At 42.0% G+C, this 20,163-nt stretch overlaps 1 protein-coding gene across 1 annotated transcript in view; it reads right to left on the bottom strand.

Annotated features, from left to right (window-relative positions):
* The window catches only part of LOC109871837 (carboxyl-terminal PDZ ligand of neuronal nitric oxide synthase protein), a 31,385-nt gene extending 13,475 nt beyond the window's left edge, over positions 1–17,910 (bottom strand). The window contains exons 1-7 of the mRNA XM_031807239.1: positions 17,501–17,910; positions 16,992–17,063; positions 11,395–11,487; positions 9,073–9,131; positions 7,728–7,836; positions 2,041–2,185; positions 1–52 (exon numbers count right to left, since the gene is read on the bottom strand). The exon at positions 1–52 is cut by the window's left edge and continues 73 nt beyond it. Coding sequence (XP_031663099.1) covers positions 1–52; positions 2,041–2,185; positions 7,728–7,836; positions 9,073–9,131; positions 11,395–11,487; positions 16,992–17,063; positions 17,501–17,605 — 635 coding nt within the window. The 5' untranslated portion in view covers positions 17,606–17,910. The remainder of the gene's footprint in view (positions 53–2,040; positions 2,186–7,727; positions 7,837–9,072; positions 9,132–11,394; positions 11,488–16,991; positions 17,064–17,500) is intronic.
* Between the last annotated feature and the right edge of the window lie 2,253 nt (positions 17,911–20,163).

Below are 20,163 nucleotides of genomic sequence, written 5' to 3'. Positions count from 1 at the left end.
TCTGTGGTGGCTTCAAGGTCAGTCGAATCAGACAATGCCAACCTCGTCTTGGCTGAATGAGAGAGATGGATGGAGAGAGATGGATGGAGAGAGAGATGGATGGAGAGAGAGATGGATGGATGGAGAAAGATGGATGGAGAGAGATGGATGGAGAGAGAGATGGATGGAGAGAGAGATGGATGGATGGAGAAAGATGGATGGAGAGAGATGGATGGAGAGACAGAAAGATGGATGGAGAGACAGAAAGATGGATGGAGAGACAGAAAGATGGATGGAGAGACAGAAAGATGGATGGAGAGATAGATGGAGAGACAGAAAGATGGATGGAGAGACAGAAAGATGGATGGAGAGACAGAAAGATGGATGGAGAGACAGAAAGATGGATGGAGAGACAGAAAGATGGATGGAGAGATAGATGGAGAGACAGAAAGATGGATGGAGAGAGAAAACAAATCATAAACATACTAACATAGGGACCAACTACCACCAGCAAAAACGTATAACATAACCCATTTTTTTATACAAACTAATTGTATTTTAGAGATTTTCTCAGACCCAAAGACGCTTGAGACATCGAATCAGAATTTGGCTCCTCTCCACTTTCTCTAGAGTCACAACACACTCTAACTGATTAAGTCTCAGAAGAGAATGTCCCCACTGTGCAAATATAGAACAGTATGTACTGGGTAATAGGGCACTACTAGGTAATAAGATGGTTCTAGGTAATAATATGGTTCTAGGTAATAAGATGGTTCTAGATAATAAGACAGTACTAGGTAATAAGATGGATCTAGGTAATAGGATGGTTCTAGGTAATAAGATGGTTCTAGGTAATAAGATGGATCTAGGTAATAGGACGGTACTAGGTAATATGAGGGTTCTAGGTAATAGGACGCTACTAGGTAATAAGATGTTTCTAGGTAATAAGATGTTTCTAGGTAATAAGATGTTTCTAGGTAATAAGATGGTTCTAGATAATAAGATGGTTATAGGTAGTAAAATAGGTAGTAAAGGTTATAGGTAATAAGATGGTTCTAGGTAATAAGATGGTTCTAGGTAGTAAAATAGGTAGTAAAGGTTATAGGTAGTAAAATAGGTAGTAAAGGTTATAGGTAGTAAAATAGGTAGTAAAGGTTATAGGTAGTAAAGGTTATAGGTAGTAAGATGGTTATAGGTAATAAGATGTTTCTAGGTAATAGGATGGATCTAGGTAATAGGACAGTACTAGGTAATATGAGGGTTCTAGGTAATAGGACGCTACTAGGTAATAAGATGGTTCTAGGTAATAAGATGGTTCTAGGTAATAAGATGGTTCTAGGTAATAAGATGTTTCTAGGTAATAAGATGGTTCTAGGTAATAAGATGGTTATAGGTAGTAAAATAGGTAGTAAAGGTTATAGGTAATAAGATGGTTCTAGGTAATAAGATGGTTCTAGGTAGTAAAATAGGTAGTAAAGGTTATAGGTAATAAGATGGTTCTAGGTAATAAGATGGTTCTAGGTAATAAGATGGTTCTAGGTAATAAGATGTTTCTAGGTAATAAGATGGTTCTAGATAATAAGATGGTTATAGGTAGTAAAATAGGTAGTAAAGGTTATAGGTAATAAGATGGTTCTAGGTAATAAGATGGTTCTAGGTAGTAAAATAGGTAGTAAAGGTTATAGGTAGTAAAATAGGTAGTAAAGGTTATAGGTAATAAGATGGTTCTAGGTAATAAGATGGTTCTAGGTAGTAAAATAGGTAGTAAAGGTTATAGGTAGTAAAATAGGTAGTAAAGGTTATAGGTAGTAAAATAGGTAGTAAAGGTTATAGGTAGTAAAGGTTATAGGTAGTAAAATAGGTAGTAAAGGTTATAGGTAGTAAAATAGGTAGTAAAGGTTATAGGTAGTAAAATAGGTAGTAAAGGTTATAGGTAGTAAAATAGGTAGTAAAGGTTATAGGTAGTAAATAGGTAGTAAAGGTTATAGGTAGTAAAATAGGTAGTAAAGGTTATAGGTAGTAAAACTAAGACAGTATGGTGCATGGGCAAGTGAGTCACACCTGGCACTGCGTCTTCCCCATCTGCATCGGTAGCATTGGTGTCCAGTCCATCCTCAGAGCTCTGCTCCCCTGTCTGCTGCAGGGTCAGCTGGTGGCACACGTCAAAGGCCTGGCCCACCGTCCGCACAATGCGCATGGCCTGGGACTAGAGGGGTGGGGGGTGGAAGAAAAGGGGAGAGGGAGGTGAGTGGAGGGAGGGAGGGAGCGAGATAGGGAGAGAGGGAGAGAGACAGAGGAAGAAGGGGGAGAGACAGAGGAGGGAGGGATGGGGAGAGATGGGAGGGAGAGAGACAGAGGAAGAAAGGGGAGAGAGACAGAGGAGGGAGGGAGGGGGAGAGATGAGAGAGAGATGGGGGAGAGAGAGGACAACAAAAGAAGGAGGGAAGAGAGTTTTAGACGGCACAGTAATTCAGTAGGTGCATGCTGTCGTTGTAATGGATTGGTTCATTCCAGAGCCGTAGGATCTCAAGCTTTTCCTTTAGACCCTACAAGGCACAACGAACTCAAAAATCCATTGATTATATAACCAAAATAATTCACTATCTCCAGCGTTATACATTCTTGTCCTTAGAGCAATTATGCCGCAAGGCCTGAAGGAGGGTTGTCTTGTGCACTCAGTGGCACATTGACCAGGTGCTTTAAAATGCCCCACATTCATACTGTGGAGGAATGCTGCCACAAGGCTGTCAATCACCACTGTATGTCGGTAAGCACAGGGCCAGTGTTGTGTGTGTGGGACCGTGTGCTCCTACGGTGCAACAATAATGACCACCGTTATATGTTTATGATATTCTATGTTACCTGTGTATAGTAAGTACCATACTGTACCATATGATGATCATTTGAGCTATTTCCAGTAGATGCCTCAATCCAAAAGGATCACCACTAATTTTCATTTTACATGGCCCAACGGGAAGTGAACTCCAGACCTTTGAGATACTAGCACTGCTCTCAAAAAATAACCATCTGGATCACAAGGCCAATTTAGGAATTTCAGGATTCTATAAACCCAACAGTGATCAATGGGAGCCAGGGTTACCAAACCCAGTATCAGCAGTTTACCCTCCTCTCCTCTGGACAAGGTTTGATCTGGAAGTCCGAGATAAGAGGTTCAGGGTTGGAGGCATCTGAGAAGCGCGACTACACCATATAGGGGATTACATCCTGTGTCTTTACTTTCTGGTACAGATGGCAGGTGGTACAGGTTGCAAATGTCAGAATTAAAAGCCTCTTTCTCTCTGACTGCATCCCTATGTAGTGTCCTACTTATGACCAGGGCCAATAACGAATAGGGTGTCATTTGTGATGAATTAGTATGCTGCTTCACTCAGTCACTGTCTACGGTACATGCCTGGTATCCATGGTGAAGGGATGGGAGTCAACCTCACTGGAAGGGTTGTTATCCAGGCTTTTGTAATGAAGAACATTTCCACTGTTTGATATGCAGCTATGGGGTAGTCGCGTGCCATTCTTTTCTACGAGCATTTTTCTATCGTGCAGAGTTGAAAGTCATCACATGTATGTACTGTGTGCAACTGTGATCTTGTAGATGAGACAATGTGTGTGTGTGTGTGTTTGTGTATAGACAAAACTCTATTGATCCAAGAGTCCCAAGGCTCCAAGGCTCCTTTAATGCATCATGGCACAGTGCCCTATACCCAGCCCCCTTCCCAAAGCAGCTGCTGCCACATATCTGATACCCTGTAGAGATAAATGGATTATACACCACAAATTAAATAACAATTATTATATACCACTGATTATATACCACTGATTATATACCACTGATTATATACCACAGATTATATACCACTGATTATATACCACTGATTATATACCACTGATTATATACCACATATTATATACCACTGAGTATATACCACTGATTATATACCACTGATACATACCACTGATTATATACCACTGATTATATTCCACTGATTATATACCACTGATTATATACCACTGATTATATACCACTGATTATATATCACAGATTATATACCACTGATTATATACCACTGATTATATATCACAGATTATATACCACTGATTATATACCATGGATTAAATACCACTGATTATATACCACAGATTATATACCACTGATTATATACCACTGATTATATATTACAGATTATATACCACTGTTTATATACCATGGATTAAATACCACAGATTATATACCACATATTAAATACCACAGATTATATACCACATATTATATATCACAGATGATATACCATGGATTATATACCACAGATTATATATTACAGATTATACACCACAGATTATATACCATGGATTATGTACCACATATTATATACCATGGATTATATACCACACATTATATATCATGGATTATGTACCACAGATTACATACCACAGATTATATACCACATATTATATATCATGGATTATATACCATGGATTATATACCACTGATTATATATCACAGATTATATGCCACAGATTATATACCACAGATTATATGCCACTGATCTGGATCCAGTGGATAATTTACATCTCATACCCAGCCCACTCCCACAGCGATACACATTGTCTTAACCATAGAATTACATGGAGATATATAGAAAGTACAGAAGATATATAGAAAGTATTCACACCCCTTGACTTTTTCCATTTTTTTTTTGTTACAGCCTGAATTTAAAATCGATGAAATTATGATTTTTTTTTGTCACTGGCTTTAACACAAAGTGGAATTATGTTTTTAGAACTGTTTACAAATGAATGAACAATTTAAAGCTGAAATGTCTTGAGCCAATAAGTATTCAAACCCTTTGTTATGCCAAGCCTAAATAAATTCAGGAGTACAAATGTGCTTAACAAGTCACATAATAAATTGCATGGATTCACTCTTGTGTGCAATAATAATGTTTAACAAGATTTTAAATCACTATCTCATCTCTGTACACCACACATACAATTATCTGTAAGGTCCCTCAGTCGAGCAGTGAATCTCAAACACAGATTCAACCACAAAGATCAGGTAGGTTTCCCAATGCCTTGCAAAGAAGGGCACCTATTGGTAGATGGGTAAAAATAAAAAAGCAGACATTGAATATCCCTTTGAGCATGGTGAAGATATTAATTACACTATGGATGGTGTATCAATACAACCAGTCACTACAAAGATAAAGGCGTCCTTCCTAACTCAGTTGCTGGAGAGGAAGGAAACCACTCAGGGATTTCACCATGAGGCCAATGGTGACATTAAAACAGTTACAGAGTTTAATGGCTGTGATAGGAGAAAACTGAGGATGGATCAACAACATTGTAGTTACTCCACAATACTAACTTAATTGACAGAGTGAAAAGAAGGAAGTCTGTACAGAATAAAATATTCCAAGATATGCATCCTATTTGCAATTAGCCATTAAAGTAAATCTTCAAAAACATGTGGCAAAGAAATTAACTTTTTGTCCTGAACACAAAGCATTATGTTTGGGGCAAATCTAACACAACACACAAAGTACGACTCTTCATATTTTCAAGCATGGTGGTGGCTGCATCATGTTATGGGTATTCTTGTTATCGGCAAGTACTAGGGAGATTTTTATGATAAAAATAAACAGAATAGAGTTTAGCAAAGGCAAAATCCTAGAGGAAAACTTGGTTAAGTCTGTTTTTCAACAGACACTGGGATACATATTCACCTTTCAGAAGGACAATAACCTAAAATAAAAGACCAAATATACACTGGAGTTGCTTACCAAGACGACATTGAATGTTCCTGAGTGGCCTACTTGTTACAGTTTTGACTAAAATCGTCTTGAAAATCTGTGGCAAGACTTGAAAATGGCTGTCTAGCAATGATCAACAACCAACTTGACAGAGCCTGATTTTTTTTTTAAAGAAATAATGTGCAAATATTGTACAATCTAAACTCAGCAAAAAAAGAAATGTCCTCTCACTGTCAACTGTGTTAATTTTCAGCAAACTTAACATGTGTAAATATCTGTATGAACATAACAAGATTCAACAACTGAGACATAAACTGAACAAGTTCCACAGACATGTGACTAACAGAAATTGAATAATGTGTCCCTGAACAAAGGAGGGTCAAAATCAAAAGTAACAGTCAGTATCTGGTGTGGCCACCAGCTGCATTAAGTACTGCAGTGCGTCTCCTCCTCATGGACTGCACCAGATGTGCCAGTTCTTGCTGTGAGATGTTACCCCGCTCTTCCACCAAGGCACCTGCAAGTTCCCGGACATTTCTGGGGGGAATGGCCCTAGTCCTCACCCTCCGATCCAACAGGTCCCAGACGTGCTCAATGGGATTGTGATCCGGGCTCTTCGCTGGCCATGGCAGAACACTGACACTCCTGTCTTGCAGGAAATCACACACAGAATGAGCAGTATGGCTGGTGGCATTGTCATGCTGGAGGGTCACGTCAGGATGAGCCTGCAGGAAGGGTACCACATGAGGGAGGAGGATGTCTTCCCTGTAACGCACATCGTTGAGATTGCCTGGAATGACAAGCTCAGTCCGATGATGCTGTGACACACCGCCACAGACTGTGACGGACCCTCCACTTCCAAATCGATCCCGCTCCAGAGTACAGGCCTCAGTGTAATGCTCATTCCGTCGACGATAAACGTGAATCCAACCATCATCCCTGGTGAGACAAAACCGTGACTCGTCAGTGAAGAGCACTTTTTGCCTGTCCTGTCTGTTCCAGCGACGATGGGTTTGTGCCCATAGGCGACGTTGTTACCAGTGATGTCTGGTGAAAACCTGCCTTACAACAGGCTTACAAACCCTCAGTCCAGCCTCTCTCAGCCTCTTGTGGACAGTCTGAGCACTGATGGAGGGATTGTGCGTTCTTTGTGTAGTTGGGCAGTTGTTGTTGCCCTCCTGTACCTATCCCGCAGGTGTGATGTTCGGATGTACCGATCCTGTGTAGGTGTTGTGTGGTCTGCCACTCCGAGGACGTTCAGCTGTCCGTCCTGTCTCACTGTAGCGCTGTCTTAGGTGTCTCACAGTATGGACATGGCAATTTATTGCCCTGGCCACATCTGCAGTCTCATGCCTCCTTGCAGCACGTTCACACAGATGAGCAGGGACCCTGGGCATCCTTCTTTTGGGGATTTCCACAGTCAGTAGAAAGGCTTCTTTAGTGTCCTAAGTTTTCATAACTGTGACCTTAATTGCCTACCTGTAAACTGTAAGCTGTTAGTGTCTTAATGACCGTTCCACAGGTGCATGTTCATTAATTGTTTATGGTTCATTGAACAAGCATGGGAAACAGTGTTTAAACCCTTTACAATGGAGATCTGTGAAGTTATTTGGATTTTTATGAATTATCTTTGAAAGACAGGAACATTTATTTTCTTGCTGGGTTTAGGTGTACAAAGCTCTTAGAAAGACTCACAGCCGCCAAAGGTGATTCTAACACGTATTGCTGACTCAAGGGGTTGAACACTTATATAATCAAGATACTGTATATTAGTGTTTTATTTTTCATAAATGTTCTACAAAAGTTATAATTTTTCTTATAATTTTTCTTCCACGTTGACATTACAGAGTATTTTATGTAGATCGTTGACACAAAATGCTAATTAAATAAATGTTAATCCCACTTTCTAACACAACAAAATGTCAAGGCGATGTGAATACTTTCTGAAGGAGCTGGAGAATTATAGGATCTCTAAGGTCATACCTTTCTCTTGGATTTGAAGACATTACAACGGAACATGTTGCTCTGTCCATCTCTCGCAATGTAACTGAAGATCTTCAATTCCTGGGCGTCATGTGACACATAGAAAATCCTAAATGAGACGGGGAAAATGTAATGATAATGAGAATTTGATTGATTTCACTTTTAAAGGCCCAATGCAGCCATTTCATATCAATATCAAATCCTTTCGCTGTAATCATTTAAGTAACTTACTGTAATAGTTTTCCAATCAAATTCACAAAAATAGCTTTTTTAGCAAAAACTATTTCTCAATTTAAAAAAATTCTAGGACTGTCTGGGAGTGGTCTGAGTGGGGAAGGGGAAAACTAGCTGTTACTCTCTTGGTTATTGGTCTACTAACCAATTTACTGCCTGGTGATGTCACCTGGCAAGCCAAAAATTTCCGCCCATGCAAGCGGTTGATTAGAACGTCCTATGTAGATTGTATTTTCAGGGGCCTCCTGTGTGGCGCAGCAGTCTAAGGCACTGCATCGCAGTGCTAAAGCCATCACTACAGATCTGGGTTCAATCATGTAACCGGGAGACTGATGAGGTGGCGCACAATTGGCCCAGTGTTGTCTGGGTTAGGGGAGGGTTTGGCTGGCTGGGATGTCCTTGTCCCGTCGCACTCTAGTGACTTCTTGTGTCGACCGGGTGCATGCACGCTGACATCGGTCGCAGGCTATACAATGTTTTCATTGACACATTGGTGTGGCTGGCTTCGGGGTTAAGCAAGCAGTGCGACTTGTTAGGGTCATGTTTCAGAGGACGCATGACTCTCGACCTTCGCCTCTCCAGGGTCCGTACGGGAGTTGGAGCAATGGGACAAGACTGTAACTACCAATTGGATATCATGAAAATGGGGTAAAATGTACCCCCCCCCAAATATTGTATTTTCTACTAGGAAATAACACTGATCACATTTTCATACTTTTACAGTGTTAGTTTCATCAACAAAACTGAATTTTGACCTTACTCATCCAAAAGTCATCAATGTATAAAAATACCCCCAAAACATTTCCAAGGTGTGCTGTGACAAACATGATTTCCCTGTGCGTTATATATATATTTCCTTTCCACACTGTGAGGTTGGAATAATACTATTAAATAGTGAAAATTATGATAGAGACTTCCTGTAAATTAGATTATAGACCAATAGGAAAGAGACTTCCCAACCTCTATTTTTTGACCATTTTAATTGAAAACAATCTCAGGAAGGTACTTTGTTATCACCCAGAAAGGATTTGATATTGAGATTTTTTTTAAATGGCCGCATTGGACTTTTAAAAAGAGTGTTATGTTTGAGGACACTTTGACATTCCCTTACCTATAGATGGGGTCTTGTGTTATCATGACTGTGTTGTCATCCCATGACCACTCTTTCCTCTGGAACACAATCAGAGAACAACACAATGCTGCAATTCACTGCTATGACTTGTGACCTTGGGACAGATTTATGAAGTGTTTCACCTAAAATTCATATGGACTTCTGCAGACACTCAATATGTAGGACCTTGCAGCTTCCATGAAGGACAGAGAGCTATGGTGGTATTCCATCTTTTGGCAAATCAACACATTCTGCATCCATAAGCCATTCCGCCTCCATATGCAAAGAATGTTGATCAGAACTCTGTATTTTTACATTTTAGGATACATTTTTTAATTACATTTTTTATTTTGCCTCTGTAAGGAACAGTTACACACTTCACACGGTTGGAAACATATAACATAACGTTTCCTTCACGCGGAAACTGTAGATGTACAGTGCATTCGGAAAGTATTCAGACTCCTTCACTACTTCCACATTTTGTTACGTTACAGCCTTATTAATTAAATTGTTTTTTTCCCTTCATCAATCTGCACACAATACCCCATAATGACAATACAAAAACAGGTTTTTAGAAATGTTTGCAAATGTATATAAAAAAATACCCACAGATATATCATTTAGATACAGTAAGTATTCAGACCCTTTACTCAGTACCTTGTTGAAGCACCTTTGACAGCGATTACAGCCTCGAGTCTTCTTGGGTATAAGATTGGTGCAACTGTATTTGGGGAGTTTCTCCCATTCTTCTCTGCAGATCCTCTCAAGTTCTGTCAGGTTGGATGGGGAGTGTTGCTGCACAGCTAATTTCAGGTCTCTCCAGAGATGTTCAATCAGGTTCAAGTCTGGGCCATTCAAGGACATGGAAAGACATATAGTTTTTAAAACTAGGCAAGTCAGTTAAGAGCTAATTCCTGTTTACAATGATGGCCTAGGAACAGTGGCCTTGCTCAGGGGCAGAACAACAGATTTTTACCTTGTCAGCTCGGGGATTCGATCTAGCAACATTTCGGTTACCGCCCCAATACTCTAACCACTAGGCTACCTGCCGCCCCACACTTGTCCCGAAGCGACTCCTGTGTTGTTTTGGCTGTGTCCTTAGTGTCGTTGTCATGCTGGAAGGTGAACTTTCGCCCCAGGCTGAGGTCCTGAGCACTCTGGAACAGTTTTTTTTTTATCAGGGATCTCTCTGTTCCTCCAGACGTGACACTTGGCATTCAGGCCAAAGAGTTCAATCTTGGTTTCATCAAACCAGAGAATCTTGTTTCTCATGGTCTGAGAGTCATTTAGGTGCATTTTGGCATGCTCCAAGCGGGCTGTCATGTGCCTTTTACTGAGGAGTGGCTTCCATCTGGCCTCTCTACCGTAAAGGCCTGACTGGTGGAGTGCTGCAGAGATGGTTGTCCTTCTGGAAGGTTCTCCCATCTCCACAGAGGAACTCTGGAGCTCTGTCAGTGACCATCGGTTTCTTGGAAACCTCCCAATCTCCCCTGATTGCTCAGTTTGGCCGGGCGGCTACTTCTAGGAAGAGTTTTGGTGGTTCCAAACTTCTTCCATTTAATGATGGGGGCCACTGTGTTCTTGGGGACCTTCAATGCTGCAGAATGTTTTTGGTACCCTGCCCCAGATCTGTGCCTCGACAATCCTGTCTCAGAGCTCTACGGACAATTCCTTCGACCTCATGGCTTGGTTTTTGCTCTGACATGCACTGTCAACTGTGGGACCTTATATAGAGAGGTGTGTGCCTTTCCATATCATGTCCAATCAATTGAATTTACCAAAAGTGGACTCCAATCGAGTTGAAGAAACATCTCAAGGATGATCAATGGAAACAGGATGGACCTCAGCTGAATTTTGAGTCTCATAGCAAAGTGTCTAATACTTATTTAAATAAGGTATTTCTGCAAACAATTCTAAAAACCTGTTTTCGCTTTTCATTGCATATATTTTATATAATTATAAATATGGCATCAAAGTGTTGAAAAACAGATTTTTTTGCTTTGGGTATTGTGTGTAGATTGCTGAATACATTTTTATTATTTAATCCATTTTAGAATATGGCTGTAACGTAACAAAATGTGAAAGAATCAAGGGGTCTGAATTCTTTCCGAATGTACTGTATTTGTCATTGACTTCAGTGTAATATAATAATTGATGTTAGTGTGCATTATGGACACGACACAAGACAGCCAAACTCATACAATGTAAAATTGAAGGGGACTAAGAAAAAGTCTCCAATACAATGATAGAATAATTCCTAATAAAGAACAACATTTTGACATTCTGTTTTCATCGGGGTGTCATCTGTCGAAGGGGCCTTACCTTCTTCTTTTTTCTCAAAACCACCCTCACACCATCGGCAGACACAATGATGTTGACCTTCTTCTTCTTCATGTTCTTCAATTTGAATTCATACTGTAGGGGGGGGGGGTCAATTAGATAGATTTGTTCATGAAATTGGAATGTCAAATAACCCATGCAATTATACGCTATACAGTATGGACTACCATGGACTTTGGTGTCCATTCCTATTCAAGAAGTAAACAGAAATTTCAATTCCTCAACCTTGTCCAGAGATACCTGATGTAATGGAATGAAAACATGTACCACTAACAGGTAGTGAGTACTAACAAGCAGTGAGTTCTACCAGGTAGTGAGTACTAACAAGGAGAGAGTATTACCAGGGAGTGAGTACTAACAAGGAGTCAGTACTAACAGGTAGTAAGTACTAACAAGGAGTCAGTACTAACAGGTAGTGAGTACTAACAGGTCATGAGTACTAACAGTTAGTGAGTACTAACAGGTAGTGAGTACTAACAGTTAGTGAGTACTAACAGGTCGTGAGTACTAACAGGTAGTGAGTACTAACAGGTCATGAGTACTAACAGTTAGTGAGTACTAACAGGTCGTGAGTACTAACAGGTAGTGAGTACTAACAGGTCATGAGTACTAACAGTTAGTGAGTACTAACAGTTAGTGGGTACTAACAGGTCATGAGTACTAACAGTTAGTGAGTACTAACAGGTCGTGAGTACTAACAGGTAGTGAGTACTAACAGGTAGTGAGTACTAACAGGTCATGAGTACTAACAGTTAGTGAGTACTAACAGGTAGTGGGTACTAACAGGTCATGAGTACTAACAGTTAGTGAGTACTAACAGGTAGTGAGTACTAAGGGACAGATCGAAATTGACAACTCACGGTGTCATTAAAAAAAACACCCCCCTCCCCAAAGTTACAAATATTTCCACATGACACTCACCTTGTACTATAAAATAAATGAACACCTTCCCTCCTCATAGAATTAACTCAAAATATGGTTTACGACCACAAATAAAACTAACTGTAGCGACCATATGTTTATAAATGTGGATATCGATTTTGCCATTTTGTGGCACAGTCAATACCACACACGGCTACAGGCCAGAAGGTTGAGGGTTCGCCGACCACCACAGACGAGCTCACTCTACCTGCCTGTTTCAATACACAACCATCAGAGACAGCTGCCGACAATGATCAGCTCTGGGCAAATCAGTTTTTCAACACTTTGATGCCATATTTATAATCATATAAAATATATGCAATGAATTTTCCACCAACAGGTTTCTGTGCCAGTGCACTACACCATCAATAAACAAAGCATACTGACATCGGGCACTTCAAATCTAATTGTATTGGTCACACACACATGGTTAGCAAATGTTATTGTGAGTGTCGTGAAATGTTTATGCTTCTAGATAACAGGTAATATCTAACAATTCCACAACAAACCTAATATCTAACAAATTCCACAACAAAACCTAATACACACAATCTAGTGAAGGAATGGGATGAGAATATAGAAGTATAAAATATATGGATGAGCAGTGACCGAGCGGCTAAGATGCAATAGATAGTAAGAATAGATAGTGAAGGATACAGTATAAACATATGAGATGAGTAATGTGAGATAAGTAAACATTCTTAAAGTGACCAGTGTTCCATTTATTAAAGTGGCCAATGATATCAAGTCTGTAGGTAGGCAGCCGCCTCTCTGTGCTATTCGTGGATGTTTGCGTTTTCAACACTACAATAAATAGACTGTCAACCTTGACCTTGTAGGTTTACCCAGTATCGAAGGCTTGGCAATCTCTAAATGTCACTAAATTTTCTTGTGTTTTGTAACAGGTGTTAATAAATACATTTGAAAAAAGAGACCTTAGGCCGAACCCCAGAGAGGTAGAGATACTGTATGTGGCATGGTACGACACCGACACGTATTTCTTTATGTCAGATAGCTACTGTGTCTGGAATACAGATATAGATGTATAGAAGGTACGGTAATTCTTACATTTTCTATCCAAATATTTTGTACAAAAATAAGCATTATATTGTTAGAAAACAAGCACACTACCCTCCCTGTGTCCACCAAAACAAACACACTACCCTCCCTGTGTCCACCAAAACAAACACACTACCCTCCCCAAAGAAAAAAAGAAAGTTAGACAACCCTTCCCTATTTTGGACCACCCCTCCCCCAGTAAATTTCGATCTGTCCCTAACAGGTAGTAAGTACTAACAGGGAGTGAGTACTAAAGTATGGCAAAGTCAGATTGTAGAGCTGGTAAAGTCTCCAACAAAAAGGTTCCCTGTTCCCCCCAGAGTGCATTAGACATGAAGGAATACTCAGTAGTGTGCACCACTTATATCCTTCCCCTTCATTAGTTAGACTTGTTAGAAGTGTTCCCTCTGACTGTACTGTAGTCTAAGTGACCAGACATCAGGACCAGACATCTAAAAGAAACATGTTTTTCCCCAAATTAGGAAATATATCAGAAGTCCAATTGATCAAATGAGGACTTCTATCAAATGAGCACTTTTCCACCTCTGATCTTCAACCAGAAGACTAATCAGGACCCTCTCATGTCAGAGGTTTGAAGCTATGTCCTGCTGCCTTTCTCTCCCTGTAAAATAGAAGGATATTCAGACTGTTTTTTTATACTAATTGGGTGATTTTTGAACTCCTTTTCAGTATCGGACTATGGACTATTTCATGTACTGTACTACTGTTTTCACTGTATTGCTGATTGACTGTATTGTCTTGCTGGCTATATTATTGTATTTTAATATATCCTGTGCCTACCAGCAATAAATGCCCCACTGGGATGAAAAAAAGTTTATTACATTTGTAACCCACAAAGTTCCATGGTTCCTTGAGATATGTAGCCTAGCCACACCCATGGTCACTGGCTGGAGTGTTTTCATTAGTCGCACACCGGAAAACGTTTTGGACAAATTCAGGTAGGTCTTTTTGGTTCCTACACTCTTATAAAACAATGGTTCCAAAAGGGTTCTTCTCCATAGGATAACCCTTTCTGGTTCCAGGTATATTCTTAGTAAGCATTTCGCTGCACCGGCTATAACACCGGCTAAACTGTGTACGCCACCGATAAGCTTTGATGTGATCTGATAACACCGTTTTGTTGTACACAGGAGATCCGGGTTAGGAACCTGGTCAGAGAGAGATGCGTAACCATGCCAGCACAGTACAGCCTGGCTCAGCTCAGATCGGTTCAGTGGTGTGAAGAGGGTATTATACCAAAGTCTGAGGTGAGGGACAGGATGGACAACCAGATACACACCCACCATCCACCCCCACACAGCCCTATAGAAACTGGTGCTACACACCACCATCCACCCCCACACAGCCCTATAGAAACTGGGGCTACACACCCACCATCCACCCCCACACAGCTCTATAGAAACTGGGTCTTCACACCACCATCCACCCCCACACAGCCCTATAGAAACTGGGGCTTCACACCCACCATCGACCCCCACACAGCCCTATAGAAACCGGGGCTTCACACCCACCATCCACCCCCACACAGCTCTATAGAAATGGGGGCTACACACCCACCATCCACCCCCACACAGCCCTATAGAAACTGGGGCTTCACACCACCATCCACCCCCACACAGCTCTATAGAAATGGGGGCTACACACCCACCATCCACCCCTTCACAGCCCTATAGAAACGGGGGCTACACACCCACAGCCCTATAGAAACGGGGGCTACACACCAACAGCCCTATAGAAACGGGGGCTACACACCCACAGCCCTATAGAAACGGGGGCTACACGCCCACAGCCCTATAGAAACGGGGACTACACACCCACAGCCCTATAGAAACGGGGGCTACACACCCACAGCCCTATAGAAACGGGGGCTACACACCCACAGCCCTATAGAAACGGGGGCTACACACCCACAGCCCTATAGAAACGGGGGCTACACACCCACAGCCCTATAGAAACGGGGGCTACACACCCACAGCCCTATAGAAACGGGGCTACACACCCACAGCCCTATAGAAACGGGGGCTACACACCCACAGCCCTATAGAAACGGGGGCTACACACTCACAGCCCTATAGAAACGGGGGCTACACACCCACAGCCCTATAGAAACGGGGGCTACACACCCACAGCCCTATAGAAACGGGGGCTACACACCCACAGCCCTATAGAAACGGGGGCTACACACCTGACAGTGGGAAATGAGGGAGAACATAAAAAGGACGGTTCTCATTATTTTCATGTGCATCAACAAAGCTCTGCCTCTCGTAGGCTAGAAAGAGAGAATAAAGCAAACTGGCTATTCCTCTCTCTCTTTATGCTATTCTATGGGATTTGGAAGGCAGCAATGCCTGAAGAATTGATGTGGTGTTTTTTTGTCTGAGCTGATGCAGTCTTTACAAGCCCAGTTTCAGATATGTATACCCTGTCTTGACAAAAATGAACGTAGGAGTCGGCAGCACAAAGAGATCTGGGACCAGGCTAACTTTTCCGCCATAAAGTAGAGTAGGCCATGTACTCCACTGTACACCAACGAGGGAACTTGGCCCAAGAAGGACGACTTTGATAAACAGTAAACGCTCATTGAGCCCAATTCCATTATGATCCCAGAGGACACTGACTTTCCTCTGATCCAATAAGGACGACTTCAATAAACACTTGTTGGGCGCAATTCCATTATGGTCCCGGAGGACACTGAGGACACTAAAATTTTAATCCCACATCTGTATGTTCACTAAAAATATTCCCCATCCCTTTCCTCCTTATAAGAGTTGTCTCTCTCTGGACGTCATTGAGGAAGTGGCCAGCCTCTGTGTGAAACAGAGACACTGACCTCTGTGTCACACAGACCCGGCGGCATGGCTTGGTTAAATGTAGCATTTGGCTCTCCCAGCTGACTCTGCAGCAGTTAAATCCTCTCCGTAACACTGTAATACTCTGGCCCACTGCAGTATCCATTAATGCCAGACACCATCGCCATCTCTTTCTCATCTCTCCAGCGGAGAGGATGTCTCTTAAAGAGATGGTTAAGGATATTGGTTTTAAGATTAAGAAAGATATCTCCTTATAGAGAGATGGTTAAGGATTGGTTTGATAGGATTAGAAGAGATGGTTGGTTTAGACTGAGATTATAGTCTTATAACCTTAGAATACAATGATTGATTTGCAATATTTGATATGTAGATGTAGGTCAGTTCGATATGCAGATACCATACCAATGTGAGAGAGGAGAATATGAATCTCTTAAAAATATACTGGACATGCATGCCATACACACACACACACACACACACACACACACACACACACCACACACACACACACACACACACACACACACACACACACACACACACACACACACACACACACACACACACACACACACACACACACACACACACACACACACACACAATCACACACACCACACACAGTCCATTTTTTTTTTTAAATCTTTAAGACATTGAACTATTCCTAATATGGAGAAAGTATCATTACTGGAAGGGAGAGAAAAACATGTAATATTATGCCCCACAGGTAACTAGATAATTGGTAAAGTGATCATTGAAGTATCTTACCCGTATCCTTCTCATTGCAGCCACTATCTCCATTCGGCTGTTCGGACGACCCACTTCCAGACTGCCAATGTACTATAATATTTACACAGTTATGACATTTGTCATGAGTAACTCAAGTAGTCTTGAACTCTTACTCTGTTCTCATATGCTTCTTGTCAAATGGACTTCACTGTACATTCTGAATACATTGTAAGGGTAGGCTACTGGAGGTTTATATGGATTTGATGAATTGGTATGGGATAATACATTCATGAATACATTTCAACAAGCACACTGTAACATATAATACAGTGCAATCAGAATTCAATCAACACTGTTGAATGTAATATTAGGGCACAATTCAAATGAAATAAGATAATGTCAATCTAGCTATCATCATTTACATTGTCATAACATTTTGGAAAAATATAATTTTGGATATCAATTCATTATATAGTCAGCGCGCATCCGTACACTATAGACCCTTATTGACGAGCCGCTACTGTAGTTCATAGCCTGTGTAACATTACCTTTGCCTCGAAGCAGACCCCATGCTGAAATGCCGCCTCGTTGTGCATTGGGATCCTCAAATCCTGTGCATCATCCACTAAATTATACCTGGTTATCCCTGGCATCGCCCTTCTGATACATACACGACTTGTCCGACACTAGTTTTATGCCAACGCTATTAGAAGACTGCAAATACGCGCATCTCGCCCAACACTCAAGAGGGTCTTTGATTGGTTAGTCGCCTAGAACCCAGCGGTCATTCCGGTTGAACCACTGTGCGCTACAGATTGATTGGCTAATGAATTTTGTTAACACCATATGCGTCTAGCGGTCCAATTTGATACCGTTCGAGCTAGTTTCAGATGACGCACAATTCTCAAGGCAAGGTTGTCAATTATTTTTATACCATTACCATGAATAAAGACTGATGTTTACGCGCGTGCCAAATGACGAATGACAGCATCCAAATCTGCTTGAAGACCAGCTGTTTTGTTTTAAATCAGAGGATTCCACTATTTTCATTGGAACAGAGCATAGCATCATCATCATGGGCTTGCAGGAGTAGCGTATAACTCTCTCCAATTCACATAAACCCTGTAATAAGGGTTGTATGACATCTAGTGGCATAATCTGGAAACAGCGCAGGTGCTGTTTTCAAATGTGCCTACTATATTCTCCATTGGTGTCCAGATTAACTAAGTAAGCCTATGCAGATGTTAGCCTACTATTTGGGAACAACTAATCACAGAATCAATTTGATGCATGAGAGTTTATTCACAAGAACCAGGCAATTGCCCCCAGAATGGATTTGCTACACAATACCAACAGGGCAAAGACCATACTGTGTGTAATGTATGTGGAGGACAGATGTGTGATTGGTGTAGTGCTGTCCGTAGTGCTGGTCAAACATGGTGGATAAATAATGCAGGCCATTTTCCGTTGAAAAATGGTCACAGTTCCGGCTCTCCCATTGGCACCAATGCATTAGCAGCTGGGTCTGGTCTGCTTAGTTCATTGACTGTATATGAACCAGAAAAAAGGAGCGAGTGAGATGTCTTGTTTCCACTTCCATCTCTGGCGCTGGTTAAATATGTGCTGTAAAAAAAGGCCCTGCGCCATTAAGGCAATGGCTGACAAGCCTTATGTTGGTCAATCACCCCCCCCCCCCCGACACCCTGCCTTTGCGCATCATGTGAGTTTCCAAAAAAGAGAGGGAAAAAGGGTTTACAGGTCATGGGTAGATGGCCTAGTCAAGTTGTTGAGTCACGTCCATTTAACCATGAGTAGATATGATATAATGTTATAATTCTAATTATTTATGCAACAATGTGTTCGTCACCATCCTGTCTATTTCAAATCTTCTCATTGATCAGATGTGTCATTCAACGTGAATTCAGCACTTTGGGGGGGGGGCACAACCCATATGGAATTCCTGTTCTCTGGCAGCGTTTGAATTCAGCACTTTGGGGGGGGGGGTGCACAACCCATATGGAATTCCTGTTCTCTGGCAGCGTTTGAATTCAGCACTTTGGGAGGGGGGGGTGCACAACCCATATGGAATTCCTGTTCTCTGGCAGCGTTTGAATTCAGCACTTTGGGGGGGGGGGGGGGGGGGGGGGTGCACAACCCATATGGAATTCCTGTTCTCTGGCAGCATTTGAATTCAGCACTTTTGGGGGGGGGGAGGGGGGGGGGGGGGGGGTGCACAACCCATATGGAATTCCCGTTCTCTGCCAGCGTTTGAATTCAGCACTTTAGGGGGGGGGGGGGGGGGGTGCACAACCCATATGGAATTCCTGTTCTCTGCCAGCGTTTGAATTCAGCAATTTGGGGGGGGGGGGTGCACAACCCATATGGAATTCCTGTTCTCTGCCAGCGTTTGAATTCAGCAATTTGGGGGGGGGGGGGTGCACAACCCATATGGAATTCCTGTTCTCTGCCAGCGTTTGAATTCAGCACTTTGGGGGGGGGGGGGGGGGGTGCACAACCCATATGGAATTCCTGTTCTCTGCCAGCATTTGAATTCAGCACTGTGGGGGGAGGGGGTTGCACAACCCATATGGAATTCCTGTTCTCTGGCAGCATTTGAATTCAGCACTTTTGGGGGGGGGGGGGGTGCACAACCCATATGGAATTCCTGTTCTCTGGCAGCGTTTGAATTCAGCACTGTGGGGGGAGGGGGTTGCACAACCCATATGGAATTCCTGTTCTCTGGCAGCATTTGAATTCAGCACTTTGGGGGGAGGTGCACAACCCATATGGAATTCCCGTTCTCTGGCAGCGTTTGGAACTGCCGGTCTGTGGTCACGAACACCAAGTTCATTTCAGCCCATGCTGTCCTTCAGTCCCATGACTTTTTGGCCCTGGCGGAGGCATGGATCACCCCAGAGAACACAGCTGCTCTTTCTTCATCTGACTACATTTTCTCTCACAGTCCGAGAGCATCTGGTCGTCAAGATGGTGGCTCAGGTCTACTCATTTCTCTTAAGTGGAGATTTTCTCTTTTCTCCTTCTCTCACCTGTCCATCTCCTCATTTGAATTCCATGCTGTCACTGTCACTTGTCCGCTCAAGCTTAACATTATTGTCATCTATCGGTCATCAGGTGCCCTTGGAGAGTTCCATAATGAGCTTGACACCTTCATAAGCTCATTTCATGATGGCTCACAGCTCTTTGTACTTGG

The sequence above is a fragment of the Oncorhynchus kisutch genome, linkage group LG27 (assembly GCF_002021735.2).
Source record: "Oncorhynchus kisutch isolate 150728-3 linkage group LG27, Okis_V2, whole genome shotgun sequence".
NCBI lineage: Eukaryota > Metazoa > Chordata > Actinopteri > Salmoniformes > Salmonidae > Oncorhynchus > Oncorhynchus kisutch.
This window is presented reverse-complemented; position numbering and strand designations above follow the sequence as displayed.